Genomic DNA, 20,515 nt, shown 5'->3' on the forward strand with positions numbered 1-20,515 from the left:
CCCTTCTAGAGAGATCCAACACCCCAGATTCCGCCGGAAGGCAGGAATCCCGATGCCGGATTCTAGCCGGGTATTACAATTTTGACCCTTAACTACAAGAGCGTTATAAATATTAGGCATCTTGTCCAATGAAAAGCTACATCTAACATCAGTTTAATAATTTGGGTGACATGCCTCAAGTTCCTTTTTTTCAAAATTTTTTAATTAAAAAAATGTATTCTTTGTAAAACAAATAATTTATAATAAAGTCTCTAAAATATAACAAAACTCAGAATTTAGTTTCTAAAATTTTATTCTTTTAACAAAATAGTTATTATATTAAAATTAACCGTTAAATCAAACAATTTAGTTTTTTAAATTTTATGTTTTATAATAATTTAATTTTTTAATTTTAATAATTAATAATAATTTAATTTTATAGTTTTAACATTGATAACAATCAGTCTTTTTAATTTAAATTGATTTTTAATTAATAATTGACTAACAATAAAACTAACAGAATTATTATTTTATTAGTAAAATAAAAATTTAAAAATTAAATATTTACTATTAAATAAATAGTAGGGATTAAATATTAAATTTTATGATTATTTTATTAGTAAAATAAAAATTCAAAGACTAAATATTTAGAATTAAACAAGTAGAGACTAAGTATTAAATTTTATTAAATCTTAGGACTATAATATAAATTACTAAAAAATAAAACATCTTTTAGTTTAAAAAATTAATATTTTTATATTAACAAAAAAAAATTTTGAATTTTTATTCTGTTGTACGGCCTTCTAGTGCATTTATGGAACCTTCCCGTTTCGTTCAAATCCAAAACTAAAGGAGTTGAGCCTGATCTCAAGCTTTAACCTTGTCCCAGCTTCAACCCATTTATAACATGATTTCGGGTTCACCAAATTCCTTTACCCGTCACCACTGTGGACAATTATTATTGGACAGATTATTTGCGTAAGCTCCCCAGTGCCCAATCAAATTCAAGCATTACCTTTTCTTACTTTGTATTTGTAAACACACAACTGCCCCTCCACCGTTCATTCTCATCGACTTACAAAATTATCCTCTACGTTTCGCGTTATTAACAACAATGCCATTTCTCGCTCTTGATTTTTTATTTTCAATTCCTTTTCTATCGTGAGAAATACGAAGTCTAGATTTTTTTGTCATTTTGAATCCCGTTGCGAACAGGACAGAAGCCTATTCTTTCTTGCTAAGTAAACGTAAATTTTCTTGCATTTTCCTTCACTTTCTGTGGAACTTTCCTGGATAATTTCTCAATCAGGTAAATAGCACGAAATTACTTACGCTTCTGCTTCTTCTTCTTCTTTCTCCTCGTCCTTTCTCTTTTCTTTTATGACTTTCATCGGAAGCTTAAAAAATAAGTAAGATAAAAAGCAAAAAAGAAGTTCAAACGAGCTCGCGCTGTTTGTTCGCTAGGATGATGTAGTAAAAGAATAAATTGAGTCTTCTCTGGTAGATTCTGTCATTTTTTTTCTTTAATATGTGAAGTGAATAAAGAGCTCTTCGCTGCTTTTGTTTGCTTTCAATTTTTTCTTCTCTTGTGGTTTATGTGTGACGAACATAAGGATTATACTTTATTTCGTTCGATTTCATGGAATGTAAAGAAAATTTTGAACTCTTTCCTATTTGGTTCTTAAAGTTAAAAAAGAGACAGAAGTTGATTTAATTATCGTATTCACAACTTGAAATTCAAAATCCGAATTTCTTGTGCTTTCTTCGCTTTCTTGGTAGTCAAACAGAAACTTGTAATTTGTTTGCGTTTTTGGAGCCAATGGTGTTAATAGTGTTTTTTTTTCTTTATTAGTTGTGTGTTTGTTGTTTTTAATTGATAAAGACAATATTAATCCTGTGTTTTACGTTCAGTTTGGCTTAGTGATTTTTTTTCTTTTATATTCCTTATACCTTGGGTTTTTTCTCGATAACTGAGTTGAGTATGAGCTTTGTGAATAATTTTTTGGACAATTATTCAAATGATTGCATCATTTAATCGAATATCATGTTCATACTTGGTGAGAAAACAAAATGTTCTTATTTGTTATCATTTTGAATTTGGAAGATGTCGAGTAAGGAAGGTCAACGTTTCTATTCCAGTCTTTCAAGGAAAGAGCTTCAAAGTTTGTGCAAGAAATGTGGCTTGCCTGCTAGAAAGTCGAGTTCTGAAATGGCTGAATCATTGTTCTCTTTCTTTCAGGTAATGGAATTTGGGCAAATTGGTTGTTTCATTGTGTTTACATTCATCCATTATCTGTTGTTATGCTTGTGAATGATAAAGTTTTGCGTTGTATCAACTTATGCACATCGAATTTTTGAATAATTTTTCCAATAATGGCCTTTACAAAAGGTGTAACGGCTGTTATATTACAAAAGTTCTGTGTTAAACCTCCTCTGAATCTACTTAAATTTTTGGCACCTTTTTAAATATATATATATATATATCTTGTAATTCTTTTAGCGAACTCTAAGTTCTAATGCTAATTAGGCTGTCAATTAGGTGAGGGAATATTGAAAGAAGGGAACAAAAGTGATCAAAAGATTGATAAACTAGGCTGATTTTCTTGTCAAACAAACATGAAAATAACTGTTAAATAACTGGTTTTATTAGCCCGAGATTCTGCTCTAAAGCTGAACAATAAAACTTATATATATATATATATATATATATAAGGGAATAAGTCCTACTCCTACTTCTAAATAGAACAAAATCTTGAATGCAAAATCCAAAGAGAATGAATTTTCAACCATCATAAATAAAGTCTTACATAGTCAAAAGATTGGAAGAGAGGAAAACCTAGTCCCAATAGATTCAGGGTTTGACATTCTAAATTAAATGGAAGGCTATTTTGTGATCTATATCTTAATGTCCTATAGTTTTAAACAGAGTTACCTAAATTGTGGTAATCTTGAGTCATGGTACGCATACGTGTATGTGGTAGGCCAATTAATAAAACATAGGATACATAAGGAGTAGACTTAATTGGTATGCTAACTCGACTAGTCGTACGTTTAGTTGGTATGCCAATTTAATTTGAAACATGTAAATTATGTTTATGCAATTTAATATATGTTACATAATTAAATATATGACTAGTAGGTGATAATATTTATATCTTCTAAAAATATTTTAAAGTTTAACTAATAAAATAGTAGCACTCATAGGCTTAACTTGGTGGTAAGTGCATCTGAGTAAATCTGAGAAGTCTCATGTTCTACTTCCTCAATCCCCAGTCCCTATTTCACAAAAAAAAAAACTAATGAAATAGTAATTTATACTCCAACTTAACATTACTACCTATTCCACTAACATTTAAATCTACTATGTCACTTATGTTTTAGAATATATTTTCTTCTTTTTATTTTTCCTTTCTTACAGGCTTTCTTCTTTTTCATCTTCCCCCTTCTCATCTTTTTCTTCTTGTGCCTGCATCATGGTTTTAAATCGCGGTCGCTATCATGGGTAACAGAAACAGGCCTGTAACGGTTGTACTGTAACGATATCGGCTTGGTGTTATGCAAATTTTTCAAATTAATTTGCAAAATTCATAAAATAAAATGATATTGTTAGATTTAATTTAGAAAAATGTATACAAATATATAATAAATATAAATACATCAAATATAAACTAAATTAAGCATCATATGGTTTAAAATAAGAAAAACCAACACAATCTTTATAGATTGAGTAAATTAATAGCTTAAAGTATAATTTTAACTCAAAATTAACACTTTAATTCACAAAAGTTTTTTGAAAAAGGGAAAAAAAAAGCAAATAAAAACTAAAATACAAAAACTTTAACTAATCTTTTCAAAGAAATAGCTTGAAAATACAGTAGTTTATGATTGAACTAAACTTGTACGAGAAATATGTAGGAAAGATTGGAATTTGAAAGAGAAAGGAAAGAGAAAACTTAGAAAATATTGCCTTTGAAGCTGTTGGAAATTGTGGAAACTGATAAAAATGAGAATACTGTAGGGGCGGAAGAGGAAGAATATAAAAGAATTTCAATTATTATTAAAGGCCTTTACCGTTATGTAACAGCCGTTATGCCCGCAACTTAGAGGGGGCTATTGTATATCAGGGTAATGGGAAATGCCCCCCCAAATTTATATATTTCGATATGTACCATACTAAAACATTTGAAATGTCGGAATATTGAAGGTGGGAACAACAATCTTGAGGACGTGACAACTCTCTTTGACTCTAGGTTCACGTACATGAAATTATTAGCATTTGAATCTAGATACTCAATTTTACCCATTTCTTGTCATTGTTACTTGTAAGAAGTGGGCATTTCTAGGGAGAATAGCTTTTACCAGGCCTCCTTGTGTTTGTCCTTACCACCTCCTAGTCCTTGTCCTTACCATATTATTTTTACACTTGTTAAATTCCTAGATTTAATTGCCAGTCAGTACATTCCTCCAAAGTAACTACAGGTTTATGCAAATTTGATGTGTTAAATCTTGATAGAAACTGAAATAGCTCTATGCATTTGTATGCTATGTGATAGTTCACTAAATTGTGTAACTTAATATTGTTCACATTCTTTTTTTGCTTGAGACAAGCCATCATGCCTTTTCTTTTTAGTGCTCTCACACTAAATTGATGTCTGACAAATCTGCAGAAGAATGATTTAAGGTTAGCGTTCTTAGGCAAAACCGGAGGTGGGATCCAAGAGGTTTCGCTTCCTCTATCTTCAGTAATGGCGTGGCAGACTGAAGACCCTTTCAATTTGACAGGAAATGTAATGAAAGGTTTGCAACATTTTCTTTTGGAAAATTTGTAAAAGTAAAAAAGTAGTGACATATTTCTGGGTGTGTGTCTTCTTTCCAATGCAAATTTGATTCTGATGAAAGTTCGTCAAATGCTTCAGTTACAGATAGCTTTCAACTGAGATCTCCTAGAGGAGAAAGTTACAGGGGAAATAGAAACGCTAAACACAATGAATTGGAAAGCTGCATAGGATTGAGGGCTTATGACAAGGTTTGATTATATTTCATTTACGTTTTTCTTTTAATAAAATATTATTCCCAAAGTGTTCATTGGCTGAAAATTTGCTGATAAGCTTTACTTATGCATCATCCCCACTTCTAAAAGACTTTACTCTCCAGATATGTATAGAAAGCTCCATGAGTTTATAAAAATGCACCATTTCGTTCTCACAGTAGGAATAAAACCTGCATTGGACATAAAGAGTAATCTCTTCTTCAATCCTATTCCTATTCTATCCAGTGTGTATCTTTTATAATTATGAATATGGGAAAGAACGTTTATCAGTTGACTTGAGAATATGTTTGAAAGAATGGCAAAAAATGGTGGCAAGTTTGTGCCAGCTGGTCACCTAATGTTAAAGGAGGATGTTATCTTTTGGGCTTCTTTGCCTGTGTTTAAACTGCTGTGAACTCCTTAAGAAATTTCTATCTGTGTCAATGCAGGAAGGCTTTGGTGGCTCAATTGAATATTTTCAGGGTCCATCCCAGTCTCAATTTGTTTCTCAAGGTGCTGGTGGTGGTGTCATCCATAAGGGGACTCCATCAAGCTTCAGTGGCTGTGTGGAACATACACCCCAGTTTCGTTGTGGACACATAAATGTAGGTGTCTGTCCCATAGAGAATGCCTCTCCTGAAATACGAACTTATAAAAAAGTTCCTGCCTCTTTTGAGTTCTATGTCAGTTCAGAAGAGGGAATCAAACTCTGTGTTGATTTGAATTCAAGCCCATCAGACTGGACTAAGAAATACAAAAATCAGGTTTCTTTAACAATGAATGTGGCCAGTACCAAGTCTCGAAGTCTTCATCAAGAGCTTGGTTCCATTGGACAAAGTGATGATAAACAAATAAAAAGTCCCTTTCCTCAGAGTGTTGATCCCAATGAAATCAAGGATGGCTGTATACAAGGCAAACCTTCTCCAAGTTTGGTTGTGGAAAATAATATGGGGATTGATCATCCAGATGGAGGTAATAAATCATCAGTGGCCTCGCCTTCAAGACCATGTAGTGCAGAGCAATCAGATTGCTTAAGGGAAGATAAGGGACATATCTCACCTAAACCTTGTCCTGACGTGCAGAACCAAATAATTTCTAATATAGAATCCTTCAATAAGAATGGGGATAGTGCTATTCTTGATTCAGATATCATTGATACTACAACAGAAAAGACAGCCTGTAATTTTGTTGTTAACTCCATATCTGATGGCTCAATGGATCTTGTTGCAATTGAGCATCAGAATTCAAAGCATGATGATGAAGGTTGTGAGAATTCAACGAGGCAGAACAGTAGTGATCTTGAGAATAATTGCATAACGTTGGCTAGTTGTTCTGCAAAAATGCCATTGTCAGAAGCTGGGAATTACCACAATGACACATCATGTTCACCTAATAAAAATGGTGAATTCTTGGACCTGTATGATTCAAAGCACAATATGCTAAATGAGCAAACTGCATTAGCCACATCAAGTGAGAATGATCATCTTGGGAACCATTTGCCTACATGCTCTGAAGAAAGGGTATTATCTCTCTACTTTATTTTAAGATCAAACTTCTACCTTTGTGAAATAGCATTTGTCATTTGTGCATGTTCTATATTTTTAGTGCATTTAGATTTGGAAATGGAGCGAGCATGTGGCCGTATTGTATCTTTTAATTATTTGCTACCCTGCCTCTTTATGTTAATACCTTGTTTCAAGAAATAAATTATTATATATGGTGAAGTTTAGAAAAATATATGAGATGGTGTGCAATAGTTGAAATTGACAGTAAAACTATTTGAAAATTAGGTTGAAAGCATTGATCTCACCTTAATTCTTAAACTAGCTACCATTTTACATCACAAAAATCTTGGAATTTGTTTTATTATCAAGAAACAAGCATAAATGGGAATCCAATTTGATATTGCAACGCAACTACTTATATTCACTCTTTCATCTTCATATATTTCCAATGTAAAATTCCCAAAACTTCCCCCTCAAGTGCACCACATGGTTACACTTACTGTTATAGAATAACAAAATAAAGTTTGGGCACCTTACTGTTATAGACTCCTAAGTTGTTGTAGTGTCTGTGTTAATTACCCAAAAATATTACCGACGTATGCATTCATGGAAAAAGTCTGATAAACCTTACATGCCTTTTCTGAGTTGAGGCATAGGGGTGCATCCTCTCATGTTCTTGGTTTTCTGTTTTAGAAGAGTGAGAAGTTAAGGTTTAGATGTGATTTCTTAAACCACCTTTATCAGCTGTTTTACTAAAATAGTTTCTGCCTTTGTTCCTTCAATTAATTTTTTTGCTTTTTAGCAAATAAGGTAGGTGCTTTGTTGAATGGAAGTGTCAAATTTGAAAGGTAATAGATGATCTAAGAGCTCATTGCCAATTTCAGTGATGATACTGGTACCTATATAAAAATGTTAGTGAAGGTCTGATTGGCATTGCTATTGGAACTACTATTGAGAAAAAAAAAAAAACTTTCTTGAATATATTAGAAAGTATTAAAAATTGGTCTAAAAATAAATTTGACAGGTTTTAGTCATAATAATAACAAAATTACAAAACAATTTTTCCAAACTGCTAATTTTTAACATCATCGTAATGATACCTTTTCTTAAAGCACTTATTGGCTTCTGATCCTCAATGCCAAACAGGCATTGAATGTTCTAACGATATTAGTTATAAGCACCACATCTACTTGGGCCACCTTGGGATCTGATTGGTTCTTGTCTGCTATCTTGTTGAAGTTTCCCACTTCTGTGCTGGGTAGTTTGGTATTCTGAGAGTACATTAGTTAAATATCTATCTACACTTCCTATAACAGCATGTTTTAAATGATTCTTATTTCTAATACTCTGGCACACTTCTTTACTCTTCATTTTCTTTCTTCTTTTTCTTATGCTTGTTGCTAGAGCAATGAAAGATATGCAGCTTTTCTTGCTTATATGAAATATCAAATATTCCTGATGTAGCATTTGCGAATTATTCCACAAGTGAGTTAATTCATTGGGCGAATCTTCTTTTTGTCTTTACCTGGTTTCTGCTTGGCCCAGTTAACATGTGAATTAATTGACAATTCATGTTATGGATTGCTATTGGAACATTTTCTGGGTTAAAAAGGAAAATTGGGAGTCTTCTTCTCCAGACCCTAAAGTTTTTGTTGCCAAGATGCATGCATATTTGGGATTTTGCCAAGTAGCTGTGTGTGATTATATTCTTTGTTTTGCAGGAATGGAACAATATTGTTAGCGTGATGGAGAGTTCAGTGTAATTTCTATTCTTAAATAAGTTTGTTGTACTGCTTTATATTATACTGTAAACTGATCATATATAGATATGTTCCTTGCAGATGCTCAGAAGTTGACAACTCAGTTGAAAAAACTGGTGTAAAGTCTGACAATCTGGAATCAAATGAAGATTTTTGCAGAAAGAGGCCATCTAAAGACAGTGACTGTCAAGACAGCAGTAGTAAGCGTGACCCAAAAATTTTAAGAAGCGTGAAGCATTCTGCAGTAGAAGCTCTTCCCAGAAGATCCATGCGGCTTGTCTCTAAGGTGCCTTTTTAACACATCATTTTGGCCATATATGCATTTATTGCGTAAGAAGAACCATTGCAATATAACCACTCAACTCATACATAGTCATTAAAGGTGTAAGGTGCACCAGGGTGGTAATAAAAGGTCCTGGAGCTTAGGTGTGTTTAACAAAATTGACAAAAACTAACCATTGTGAAAGTCTAGAATTTGCTTATTTTTTGGGGTTGGCAAGGGTTACTTTGGAAACAGATTGCAAGGACATGACAAAGGCCAACTTGATTGATGCTTAGGCAACTGATGCAAAGATTGAGATTCATATATTTGATATAAGTTATGCTATGGGAGAGTATGGGACACGTGAATCTTCAAAGTTTGATGCCCTCATCTGATATCATATTTAGTATGGTCACTCTCCTGGTTGGTTTGAAAGTATAGTCATGTGTGCGTGTCTGTATGTGTATGTGTGTGTTAAAATATTTTGGATTCCTGTGTTACTTGGATAACACATGAGCCTATACTGAAACTTGTATTACATAATACTGAGAAGACATCCTGAAACCTGATTTCTTTGTCATCTTTCACACACATACATTGCGGTGTAGGCTCTATAGAACTCTTTTGTGCATAGTGCGCCTTTAGTAACTATGAGTCAAAGATAAAATTAGCATGACTCGGAGTAAAAATGAGCATAATTCTAAAGCAGCTAAATACAAATTCATCTGATTCAAATGAATTGTCAAAGAATAGAAAAGGAAAAAAAAAGCACTTGAAGTTCTATCCAACTTGAAGTTATTCTCAATTCTGTGCATTGTCTCTGTACCAACAAATCATGTGCATAAGTACAATATTGGAAAGCATGAACTACTTTCACCACTGCAGGAAGATATGCTTTATTTTTTTTTTGCAGCTATGAGAGACTGACTGGACTTCAAAAGCTAGTTTTTCCGTCCAATTTTTTTGCTTTATGCCTTAACAATTTTTTAACATGTTAAGTAATACATTCCTTGTGCTTTTCCTTGTATAGTGAGTCCATCGAGTAAATCCTAGCTACACCACAAGAATTGGTCCATCTCGCAATTGTTGTATCAAGAAGTCTTGTGGATCTGAGGTATTGTGAATCCTTTTTACTATCTCTTTCTGCAAAGTCATTGGATGTGAACAATTTAGTCTTCTTCTATTGTTTTGTAATGTCTAAAATGAGTCTAATATTGGTTAATCCTTCATTTATTGCAATTCTAGATCCTACCAGTTGGGGAACCGACGAATTGAAAGATCATGTTATCAAGTCATGTAGAATAGACCTATACTAGTTGCCACATGAATTCAAACTTCATATATATTTATATATTGTAGAAAGGTAATATTTATTGTGTTTATTACAATAGAGATTATAACATATTTATACATGAAAAACCTTATGTAAAAAGGAAAGAAAATTAAGCCTATGATCATGCAATCCCTAAGATTAAGCAACTAACACATCTATCAGTATTTACTTTCTATATCAACATATTTACTTCCTATAACCTATAACACTCCCCCTCAAGTCAAGTTGGAGCATAGATGTTAATCATGCCCAACTTGTTACATATATAATCGACTCGAGTCCCATTTAGAGTTTTAGTGAAGATATCCCCTTATAATTCTCCAGTTCTGATATGTCCTATTGAGATTATCTTTTGTTGGACCTTCTCACAAATAGAATGATAGTCAATCTCGATATGTTTAGTCCTCTTATGAAATACTGGATTAGAGGCACTGTGGATAGTTGCTTGATTATCACATCACAACTTAGCAGGTACCGAATTTGTGAACCCAACCTCTTTCAACAGTTGACACACCCACAAGACTTCACATACGGCTTGTGTCATGACTCAATATTCAGATTCAGCACTAAAATGAGAGACCATATTTTGCTTCTTACTTCTCCATGAGATCAGATTACCTCCCAGAAAAATACAATATCCAGTGGTTGACCTCCTATCAACTTTCGAATATGCCCAATCAGTATCAGAAAAGTATTCAATATTTGAGTGCTCATGATTACTATAGAAGAGACCTCGTCTTGAAACCTCTTTCAAGTAGCAAAGAATCTGTCCTACAGCATCCCACTGAGCAACAGTAGGAGAGGATATAAACTCACTTACCACACTCACTGAATATGCACTATCAGGACGAGTCACCGTCAAATAATTTAGCTTGCCGATTAATCTTTTATACATTTCAGGATCTGCAAATGGTTCACTGCCTTCTGTGGTAAGTTGAAGATTAGGGGTCATTGGTGCACTACAAGGTTTAGCACCTAATTTTCCTATTTCTGTCAACAAATCAAGAACATATTTTCTTTGAGATAAGAAAATGCCTTTCTTACACTGCATAACTTCAATGCCCAAAAAATATTTCAAGGATCCTAAATCCTTTGTATGAAACTGTGTTTTGAAAAATTCTTTTAGGGATATAATGCCAGCAACATTACTTCTTGTGATAACAATATCATCCACATATACTGCAAGCAAAATTACTCCACTAAGAGTGATCACACTTACTCATCTTCATTCTAAACTGTTGGACTATCTCATTAAACCTGCCAAACCATGCCCGAGGACTCTGTTTCAAGTCATAGAGGGGTTTTCAAAGTCTACAAAACTTGCCTAACTCTCCCTGAGTAACAAAACCAGATGGTTGCTCAATATAAACCTCTTCCTGAAGGTCATCATGGAGAAAAGCATTTTTAATATCCAGTTGATGCAAATGCCAATCATGTGTAGCTGCCAAGGAAATAAACAATCGAACAGATGCGAGCTTAGCAACTGAAGAGAATGTATCAGAATAGTCAATTATATAAGTTTGAGCATAACCTTTGGCCACTAAACAGGCTTTGAGGCGAGCAAAAGATCCATCAGAGTTTACGTTCACTGCAAAACAAAACCAGATGGTTTCTTAATATAAACCTCCTCCTGAAGGTCACCATGGAGAAAAGCATTTTTAATATCCAGTTGATGCAAATGCCAATCATGTGTAGCTGCCAAGGAAATAAACAATCGAACAGATGCGAGCTTAGCAACTGAAGAGAATGTATTAGAATAGTCAATTCTATAAGTTTAAGCATAACCTTTGGTCACTAAACGGTCTTTGAGGTGAGCAAAAGATCCATCAAGGTTTACGTTCACTGCAAACACCCATTTACACCCAATAGCCCGCTTTTCTAGGGGCAAGGACATTAACTCCCAAGCACCATTAGTGTCTAGGGGTATTATTTCTTCTTCCACCGCAGTACGCCAACCAGGATGGGATAAAGCCTCAATAACAGTTTTGGGGATTGAAATAGAATCTAAAGCAGTAGCAAAACAATGAGAAGAAGAGGATAATTGACCATAAGAAGCAAAAGATGAAATAGGATGAGTGCAAATACGTTTACTTTTGCGAAGAGCAATGGGCAAATCCAAATCAGATGGTGAAGGATCGGTTGGAGCAGAGTCTGTTGACAAAGAAGCTAGTAGCGGAGCGGAGTCAGAGTCCTCTAAGTGTCTAGAATAAACATGAAAAATAGGAGGGCGACGTGACACATGAGCGGAAGGTGCAGGAAGAGTCTGAGAATAAGATAAAGAGCGAACAATGTATAATAAGAGGTCATTTTCCTCCCCCTGGGTATCATAAATAGATGATGGTGGAAAGAATGGAGTGGACTCAAAAAATGTTAAATCAACGATAATAACAAATGAACAGTACCAGAAGGCGATCCAAACCAAAAACACCTCTACCAAACACCCAAACGGCAAATGGACCATAGAACTGACGAGGGTGCTTCGAGGTGACTCCGATGAGGGTGACCGGAGCAGCAACGGACATGCGACGCGCCTCCACGCGCCGGTGAGTGGGACTGCATTAGAAAACTTGTTGCGGCACGTGAAGCTCACTCACCGGCCGGACAACAATTGGCTCTTTAGGGCAGCTTCGCCGGCTCTTCGGTATCCTTCTTGGATGGGCGGTGAGAGACAAATATTATCCTATATGGGTAACCTAAAAGAACAGGAGTCCTAAGTCCTCAAACAGAACAGGAAAAAAAAATCTAATCTCTACGTGAGAGGCTCTGATACCATATAAAAAGGTAATATTTGTTGTATTTATTATAATAGAGATTACAATATATTTATACATGAAAAATCTTATCTAGAAAGAAAAGGAAATCAAGCCTACGATAATGCAATCTAAAATTAAGCAACTAACACATCTATTAATATTTACTTCCTATTATCAATATATTTACTTCCTATATCCTATAACATATATATTCTAGTCCTGTCATATACTTCTTACTTTAAAGTTCAAATGAATGTTTCTAGAACCTTCAACAAAAGGAAGAAAAAGAATGTTTCTAGAATCAGATTTGATCATCTGACCAGAACTTATGATGAATAAAGAATTGGTGACCGTTTAGTATACAGAAGAGTTGGGTTAATTACAGAAAGACCTTCTAAAGATTTCCTTAAAATATACTTTGGTCTCTTTTGTTCAAAAATTCACTTCTAGTCTCTATACCAGCATTAGTGAAAAATACAAGATTTTGAGGGATTGAAGTGTTCTGCAATATAATAATTCTTGAACTAAATTGCAACTAATTTTAAACTTGGGTAAACTATAATTTAGTCCCTTTGGTTTAGTGAAATATAACCTTTCGTCCCTCTGTTTTAAAAAACCTTCAATTTAGTCACTGTGATTTTTAAAAACTATGCCATTAGTCCCTCCCGTTAGATTTTCAGTTAAATCACCGTTAATTTTAGTTAAAAAGACTAAAATACCCATTCTCTCTCCTTCTCCTTCCCCTTCCTCTTTTTCTTCTTCTTCTTCTCCTTCCCGATCTCCTTCTGCTTATTTTTCTTCCTCTTTTCCGATCTTCTTCTTCTTCTTCACTTGTTCCTTTGCCTTTCTTTCCTCTCTTCTTCAACATGTTAATGGTCTCATGCTCAACACAAGCACCGTACTTCTTCTCCAGAAACAATGCAGCCTAGGTAACAAGACAATTAGAAAATGGAGATTTGTCATTGTTCATGACTATTGGCAAAGCTGCTTGGCGTTCTTCTTGAACCGTGTTTCTAGTTTGTTGAGTCTCATGGAATCGTAGCTTTAACCATTGGATAATAGACTCTTTCAGTTCTCTTTCCATTTGGTCATTATCTCCCAACCAACCAATAAGCTCTTCAAACTCTTAATCAGTTTCATATGAAACCCATGGTGAGCATGTAGGAATACTATCATTTGGATTAAACATGAATGGAAAACAAGCTCTTGACCCTTCCGAATCCAAAAAAGTGTTCATGCCAAGTGAAGCAGAATGCTTGAAAATTGAAACATTGTCTGATAGGCCCTTATGATCTGATATTTTCCTGAGCCGCAAAGTCAAACTCCCATCAGCAACAACCCGAGCATGCCCAGCAGGTGTAGCAGAAGCCCAATACAAACGACCTATAGAATCACTGCCCAGAAACTCCCTCCGCGTAGCTTGCTTTAGAAGTTGTGATTCTATGCTGGTAATCAGATTCTGCAGATGAAGAATGTCATCCTTAATGGTGCTCAACTCAGGACAATATGCTTGTGACTCTTTCAAAGCAACAGAAGGCACATTCTCCACATCCTGAATATTCATGTCTGATGAGAGAGAAGGTCCTGGATGATCTAAAGGAGTTGAAGAGTTTTTCCCAACATGTTCTTGCATGTTATTATGGTGGCAAATTTCACCCGCTTGCTGCGGCCAGAAATTCTTCCCTACACTTAAGATTTTTCAATTCCATTGATAATGACCGCAATTTCTGCTGCAATTCAGTTGTAGTTTCCACGCACTGCTCAAGGTGCTGACGAACAAGAGCAGAGTTGAGTAATTCATCACAAAGGAACTTAAGAAGAAAGGAGATCGGAAAAGAGAAAAAGAAGGAGATTGGAAAAGAGAAGAAGAAGCAAAAGAAGGAGAAGCAAAAGAAGGAGATCGGGAAGGAGAAGAAGAAGAAGAAGAAGAGGAAGAAGAAGAAGGAGATCGGAAAAGAGAAGAAGAAGAAGAAGAAGCAAAAGAAGGAGATCGGGAAGGAGAAGAAGAAGAAGAAGAAGAGGAAGAAGAAGAAGGAGATCGGAAAAGAGAAGAAGAAGAAGAAGGAGAAGAAGAAGAAGAAGCAGAAGAAGGAGATCGGGAAGGAGAAGAAGAAGAAGAGGAGGAGGAAGAGGAAGAAGAAGGAGAGAGAATGGGTATTTTAGTCTTTTTAACTAAAATTAACGGTGATTTAACTGAAAATCTAACGGGAGGGACTAATGGCATAGTTTTTAAAAATCATAATGACTAAATTGAAGGTTTTTTAAAACAGAGGGACGAAAGGTTACATTTCACTAAACTAGAGGGACTAAATTATATTTTACCCTTTAAACTTTAGTAGCTAAAATGTAATCTGATATATATTAAAAAAATATTGAGGACTAAATGTCATGAAAAAAAAGCTTCATAACTTTGTAGACAATAATTAAAATACTGGTCAGAAACAAACTTTCTAGGAACTAAAAGTGCTAGTTTTGAAACAATAATTCATCTATGAGAATTCAGAATCATCAAAAGTTTCTCATTTTCAGATTTTGCTGAAACTAGTTAAATCACAGGTTGAATGCTGGTTTTCCACATTCCATTTGGTTTATTGGTTCAACCATTGGTGAAGTTGGTCCAACCTTGGGTTTGATTATAGTGCAGTAATAAACCAATCAAACCAAGATGGTAGCTGGAATAAACAAAATAATGATTAAAATGAAATTTACTATTTAGTTTATGTGTTAGGGAGAAACTCATTATTTGGTCATTGAATTTTGAAAAATACAAATACATTAAAACGTCCTTGAAATTTTTTTTAAAAAATCTACTAATTAATTTATTCATTAGTTTTAGCTATGTAATGTTTCGCTATTTAGTCCTTGTGGTTTAAAAAACTTATAAGTTGATTTCTTAGTTTTATAAATATTCACTAATTAATCCTTCCATATCAAGGATATTTTAGAATTTTTTATAATACTTAATAGCTAAAATTAACTAAGGACTAATTAGTAAATTTTTTAAATTGTTAGAGACATTTTTAATGTATTTTTGAAAATTGAGGAACTAATTAATGAGTTTTTTTCTATATCACAATAATTAAATAATTATTTTTCCATGATTTAAATTATGCATGCCATCTTTATTGATGATTTGTTTATAGGCTTTAGTCATTCAAAGTTCTGTGCATGCCATCTAACCTGTCTCGTTTAGTTGCAGGTTCTACATTCTTTGGAGAGCAATAGCCACGTAATGAGATTACTAAGATATCTGCAAGGTATTAAGAAAAAAGGTCCTTCATAATTTTCTCCTCTCTCCTCAAAGCAGTCGCAAAATCAAACAACTTGAATTTTATAACAAATAATGAAATGCTATTAGTTACTGATATGTTGTATTCAATTATTTGTATTGAATTTTTCAGGAAATAAGACCTGATTTTATTCATTTGGATTTTGTCAATTCTTTTATACATTTGAAAATGTAAAAACTTGTGTTCTGCTTTTGCCATGGTTATCTTGGCTCGTTAACATAGACGACTGTTATGTGTCCAATTGAAGTGGGGTTGTTTTAGGTTACCATGAATGAAAAATTAGAATAAAATGGATATAATGAAGAGTGAAATATAACACAAAAGTTGAAGTGTTAATGAAGCATTAAATATATATATATATACAAATATACATACATATAGATTTAGAGAAAAATTTGTCTGCATCTGGTCCATCATGAACCTAAGAAAGAAGTTAATAGATATCTCCATGAAAAAAAAAAAGGATCTAATTGCTTGTATATTAGTTCATGGTGCATCAGGTTTCAGGTAATATTTTTTTATAGATCCATACTTAAAGTCAGCATAGATATAAATGTTGGATAGCTTTAATAAAAAAAATGCTATTATTTATGAGAAAATTTTACATAAATTAAGTCTATATGGATTTATAGTGTAAATGGAGTTTTATGTGTGTTTTGCTTTTATTTTCACTATGAATCTATATAGATCCGGTCTATATTAGTCTATATAAGAATTTTTTGGTACATTTCATTGGGAGGGAGAAATTCATTCTCCGAGCAATGCAATGGAGAAGAAGATTGGCCCTTGCATATGTGGAAACAAAAGATGGTTATGCACCAGCAATAAGGAAGGCTAGTTCTACAGAAAGAAAAGCAAAAAAGAATCTTTGAGAGAAAAATCTCTCTATGGCCAAAATGATGTGGTAGATGAGGATTCCCGATTAGTTGCTCTTTCCTCTTTCTTTCTTTTTCTCAAATATTCTTCTTTGTACCCCTTCCGCCCTATGTTTATGGAGCTTTCAATGCCTTTCATCAATGACCTTCGTAATAAAACCAACTCCCTCTTAAGATATTACCTTAAAAATTAAATGAAGACTGCCCAGCTGTTGAAACCCTTTCCATTCCCATCCTAGTTAGCAAAATTATCTTCACAAAATTTTCCATGTAAACTGTTCAAAACATCCTAAAGCAGATCTAGAACCTAGCTTTTGACTTTCATATCAAAACCTATCCAGAGTACAAAAACACCTTTCTTTTCACTTTTTCGCATGAAAGGGATAGGAAAAAAGTCTTGCAAGGTATCCCTTAGGCTATCAATAATCATTTATTGATCCTTAAACAATGGCCTACTCATCTGAAGCTAGAGGATATTGATTTCTCTTCTTGCCCAATGGCCTACTCATCTGAAGCTAGAGGATATTGATTTCTCTTCTTGCCCCCTTTTGGGTTCAGGTGCATTGTCCCCTCTGAATCAGCTAACCAAGTCGAATGCGATTCAGATTCCAAAAGTCTTTAAGGGTCTTCTAGATGTGGAATATGGAGCCTGATGTGTCCATAGGATATTGTATGCACTTGAGAGTTGAGATTAATGTGCTGCAACCTCTGTTTGATGGCTTCACTAATAAGAAGCAAGATGGGTCCCATGGAAGGGTAAGATTTAGATATGAAAGGCTCCCTGAGTTTTGTCATATGTGTGGTGTTTTGGATCACCAAATTCGGAACTGTAGAAACCTAAAACAGGCTCTTAGTCCATAAAACAAAGAGAAGAGGCAAGAATACGACCACTGAATGAGAGCTGGCTTGTTTTCTTCTCAAAACCACTCACCTCCTAGGAAGCAATCTTAAGGGTTCCTTGAAGGTCCATCTGCAATGGCTGAGCAGAGCAATGGGTGGTGCGTGATTCTCATGATAAAGAAGCTAACTCGTTCAGAAGCTCTAATCCTGAAGTTGTTCCTTCACCTACCACTCAAGAGCACTGTCAAATTGAGGTACTCAGACGCACCAAATGTCAATTATCCTTTGTCCTAGCAGACAACACCACGTCAAATCTACCCTTTACTTTCTTTAATTTTTAACCAATCAAATAAGAGAATGTCAGTCTAAAACCTTACCCGTCAACTTTTCTTCCCAAAAACATGCTAAGAGCTCCGATGAGTGGATCTCTCTCTTTGTTTTTTAATCGATCGTAGGCTGATTTAGTTGGTAAGTTTGTTTATATCTCTGAAAATAGCCCTATTTTATCCTTGGAAAACCTACCTGTTTGCCCAAGCTCTCCTCCTCTCTTTGAACCCAACTCACTCACAAACCCAAACACTCCCGATGTTAAGCCCAAAAAATCAAAAGCCTCTCCAAAATTGAAACTCAAAGTCTTATCCCAAAGAAATAACCTTATTGGTAATGTTGAACTGTTTGGGAGTTCTAAAGGTCTTTCTCTATGGTGGAAGGATGACTATCAGAATTCTCCAATATTCTAATCGTTGGATTGACTTTTTAGTTTTGTCTCCCTCACATTGGCATTCTACGTTTATGTAAGGGGATCTTGAAGTTCAAGGAAGAGAGTTATTTTTGAGTTCCACCAAGAACTTGGTTGTTAGGGATGTTCCTTGGCTCTTAATAGGTGATTTCAATATTTGTAACTCAATCTAGGATAAAAGAGGAAGCAAGTTCAATCATGGTCTTGCTAGTCTTTATAACATATTTTTTATTGAGGCAGAGCTAGATGAGATCCAATTCAGAGGCTAACATTTCACCTAGACCAATAATTAGCATGGGCAAGGCAAAATCTTTGAACACATAGACAAAGTTGTTGCAAATTTTGATTGGTTCCATATGTTCTCTTATTATCAATTGTATCATGATAAATTCTTTGGATCTGATCATAAGCTTTTGATCCTCTATCTTACTCCAAAAACCCGAAAACCTCCAAAGTCTTTTGCTTTTAATATGAGCTGGACTACTTCTGACGATTGTGCTACTCTTATCAATACCCTTTAGTGTTTCTCGTCATCTCAGGCAGACATTTAGAATAAACTGAATTTTTGCAGAGAAGTTCTCCCCTATTGGTCCAGTTATGTGTTTGGGAATTCTAAAAGAAAGATTCAAGAACTCTCAGCTAAACTTGACTCCCTGCTATCTAATGACTATGTTAATCTTGTTGAAATTGTCAATGCTAGAAATCAACTTCAAGAGCAATAGAAGCTAGAGGAACTTTATTGGTTTCAAAATCACAGGTCGATTGGTTGATGTATGGGGATCGAAGCTTCAAATTTTTCCATTTGGCATCCACTCAAAGACAACAACAAAACAGAAATAGAGATGGGACCTAGATTGAAGAAGAAGAGGCAATAAGAAGGGAAGTTTTGAATTTCTTTTCCCAGATCTTAACCATCGCTGCGAGGGAAATTCTAGAAGCAAACTTATATACCATTCCCTCCTTTGTCATTGATGTGATTAATGAAGCTCTGTGTGCTAGGTTTTGGAGGAAGAGGTTTGATTTGCAGCATTTAGCTTAGGAGCTCATAAGGCCCCAAAGGCTGATGGCTTTCGAGACCTATTTTTTCATAAATATTGGGAGGTGGTGCATGGGGATGTGTTCAAAATGGTTGCCAACTTTTTTCAATTAGGAGAGTTTCCTCTTAAGTTAAATAACACAAACATTGTTCTTGTCGCAAAACAAAAGCACTATGTATTTCTGGGAGATTATTGATCTATTAGCTTGTGTAATTTCTCCTATAAGATTATCTCAAAGGTGTTGACTAATTGCTTGAAGCCATGGCTAAACTCTCTAATATCTCCTTTACAATCGCTTTTGTTTCTAATTGGAGTATTTAGGACAATATATTTATTGCTTATGAGGATTCCATGGCCTAAAATACCTAAAGAGAGGAAAAAAAGGAGCCATGGCAATTAAGGTGGACATCCATAAAGCATATGACAAAGTTGACTAGGGTTTCCTAGAAGCAGTCACAAGGAAGATGGGGTTTGATGAACGGTGGATTTTCTAGATTATTCAGTGCATCACATAGGTGGAATACTCCATCATTATTAATGGTTCCAAAAGCACCCTCTTCCGACGCTCATGTGGCCTTCGTAAAGGTATCTTATATCACCCAATTTTTTTCCTTTTGATCTTTATTGTGCTAGCTAGATGTATAGAGCAAACTCTTCAGAATTCTATTCGAGGTTATAAGATCAAAAGACATTGTTCACCTTTAACCCACCTCCTTTTGCCAATGACATTTTTCTCTTCGGGCAAGCATCTTTGGAGGAAGCAATCCGAATTGTGAAAATTTTAGAAGCCTTTAGTTCAGCCTTGGATTTGTTTATCAATAGAACAAAATCTGATATTTCTTTTAGCCCAATATCCCTCTGGATATCTGAAGATAAGTAACTAATAGATTACAAATTTGAAGTGTTAGAGTATGAATATAGTTTGTATATAATTAAAGGAGATTATATAATCATAGACTAATTGATACTGATCCACTGATAGAGGATTCTTAGGAGTTGCCTTAACAAGGTCTTATAATCTGAATATAAACGCCCTTACTTCAATAGAAAAAATACATAGAAATTGTCAAATTATTCCTTATCTTGTTATATGGTATTAGAGTCTTAGGCTCG

The 20,515-nt window shown here is 34.4% G+C and overlaps 1 protein-coding gene across 4 annotated transcripts; it reads left to right on the forward strand.

Moving 5' to 3' along the window:
* Positions 1–1,130: 1,130 nt before the first annotated feature.
* Positions 1,131–16,152, forward strand: LOC110611413. 4 transcript variants are annotated; one of them, XM_021751735.2, is made up of 9 exons: positions 1,131–1,288; positions 2,084–2,218; positions 4,647–4,776; positions 4,896–5,005; positions 5,458–6,528; positions 8,235–8,272; positions 8,355–8,559; positions 9,566–9,649; positions 15,815–16,152. In XM_021751735.2, the coding sequence occupies exons 2-8, from the start codon at positions 2,084–2,086 to the stop codon at positions 9,566–9,568; spliced, it is 1,692 nt and encodes a 563-aa protein (XP_021607427.1). In that variant the 5' UTR covers positions 1,131–1,288; the 3' UTR covers positions 9,569–9,649; positions 15,815–16,152. The 4 variants fall into 4 exon arrangements, with proteins under 4 accessions (XP_021607427.1, XP_021607425.1, XP_043811817.1 ...); XM_021751733.2 differs by having other exon boundaries at positions 15,821–16,152; XM_021751734.2 differs by lacking the exon at positions 1,131–1,288 and adding an exon at positions 1,326–1,479 and having other exon boundaries at positions 15,821–16,152.
* Positions 16,153–20,515: the final 4,363 nt, after the last annotated feature.

The sequence above is a fragment of the Manihot esculenta genome, chromosome 4, assembly GCF_001659605.2.
Source record: "Manihot esculenta cultivar AM560-2 chromosome 4, M.esculenta_v8, whole genome shotgun sequence".
NCBI classification, from domain to species: Eukaryota; Viridiplantae; Streptophyta; class Magnoliopsida; order Malpighiales; family Euphorbiaceae; genus Manihot; species Manihot esculenta.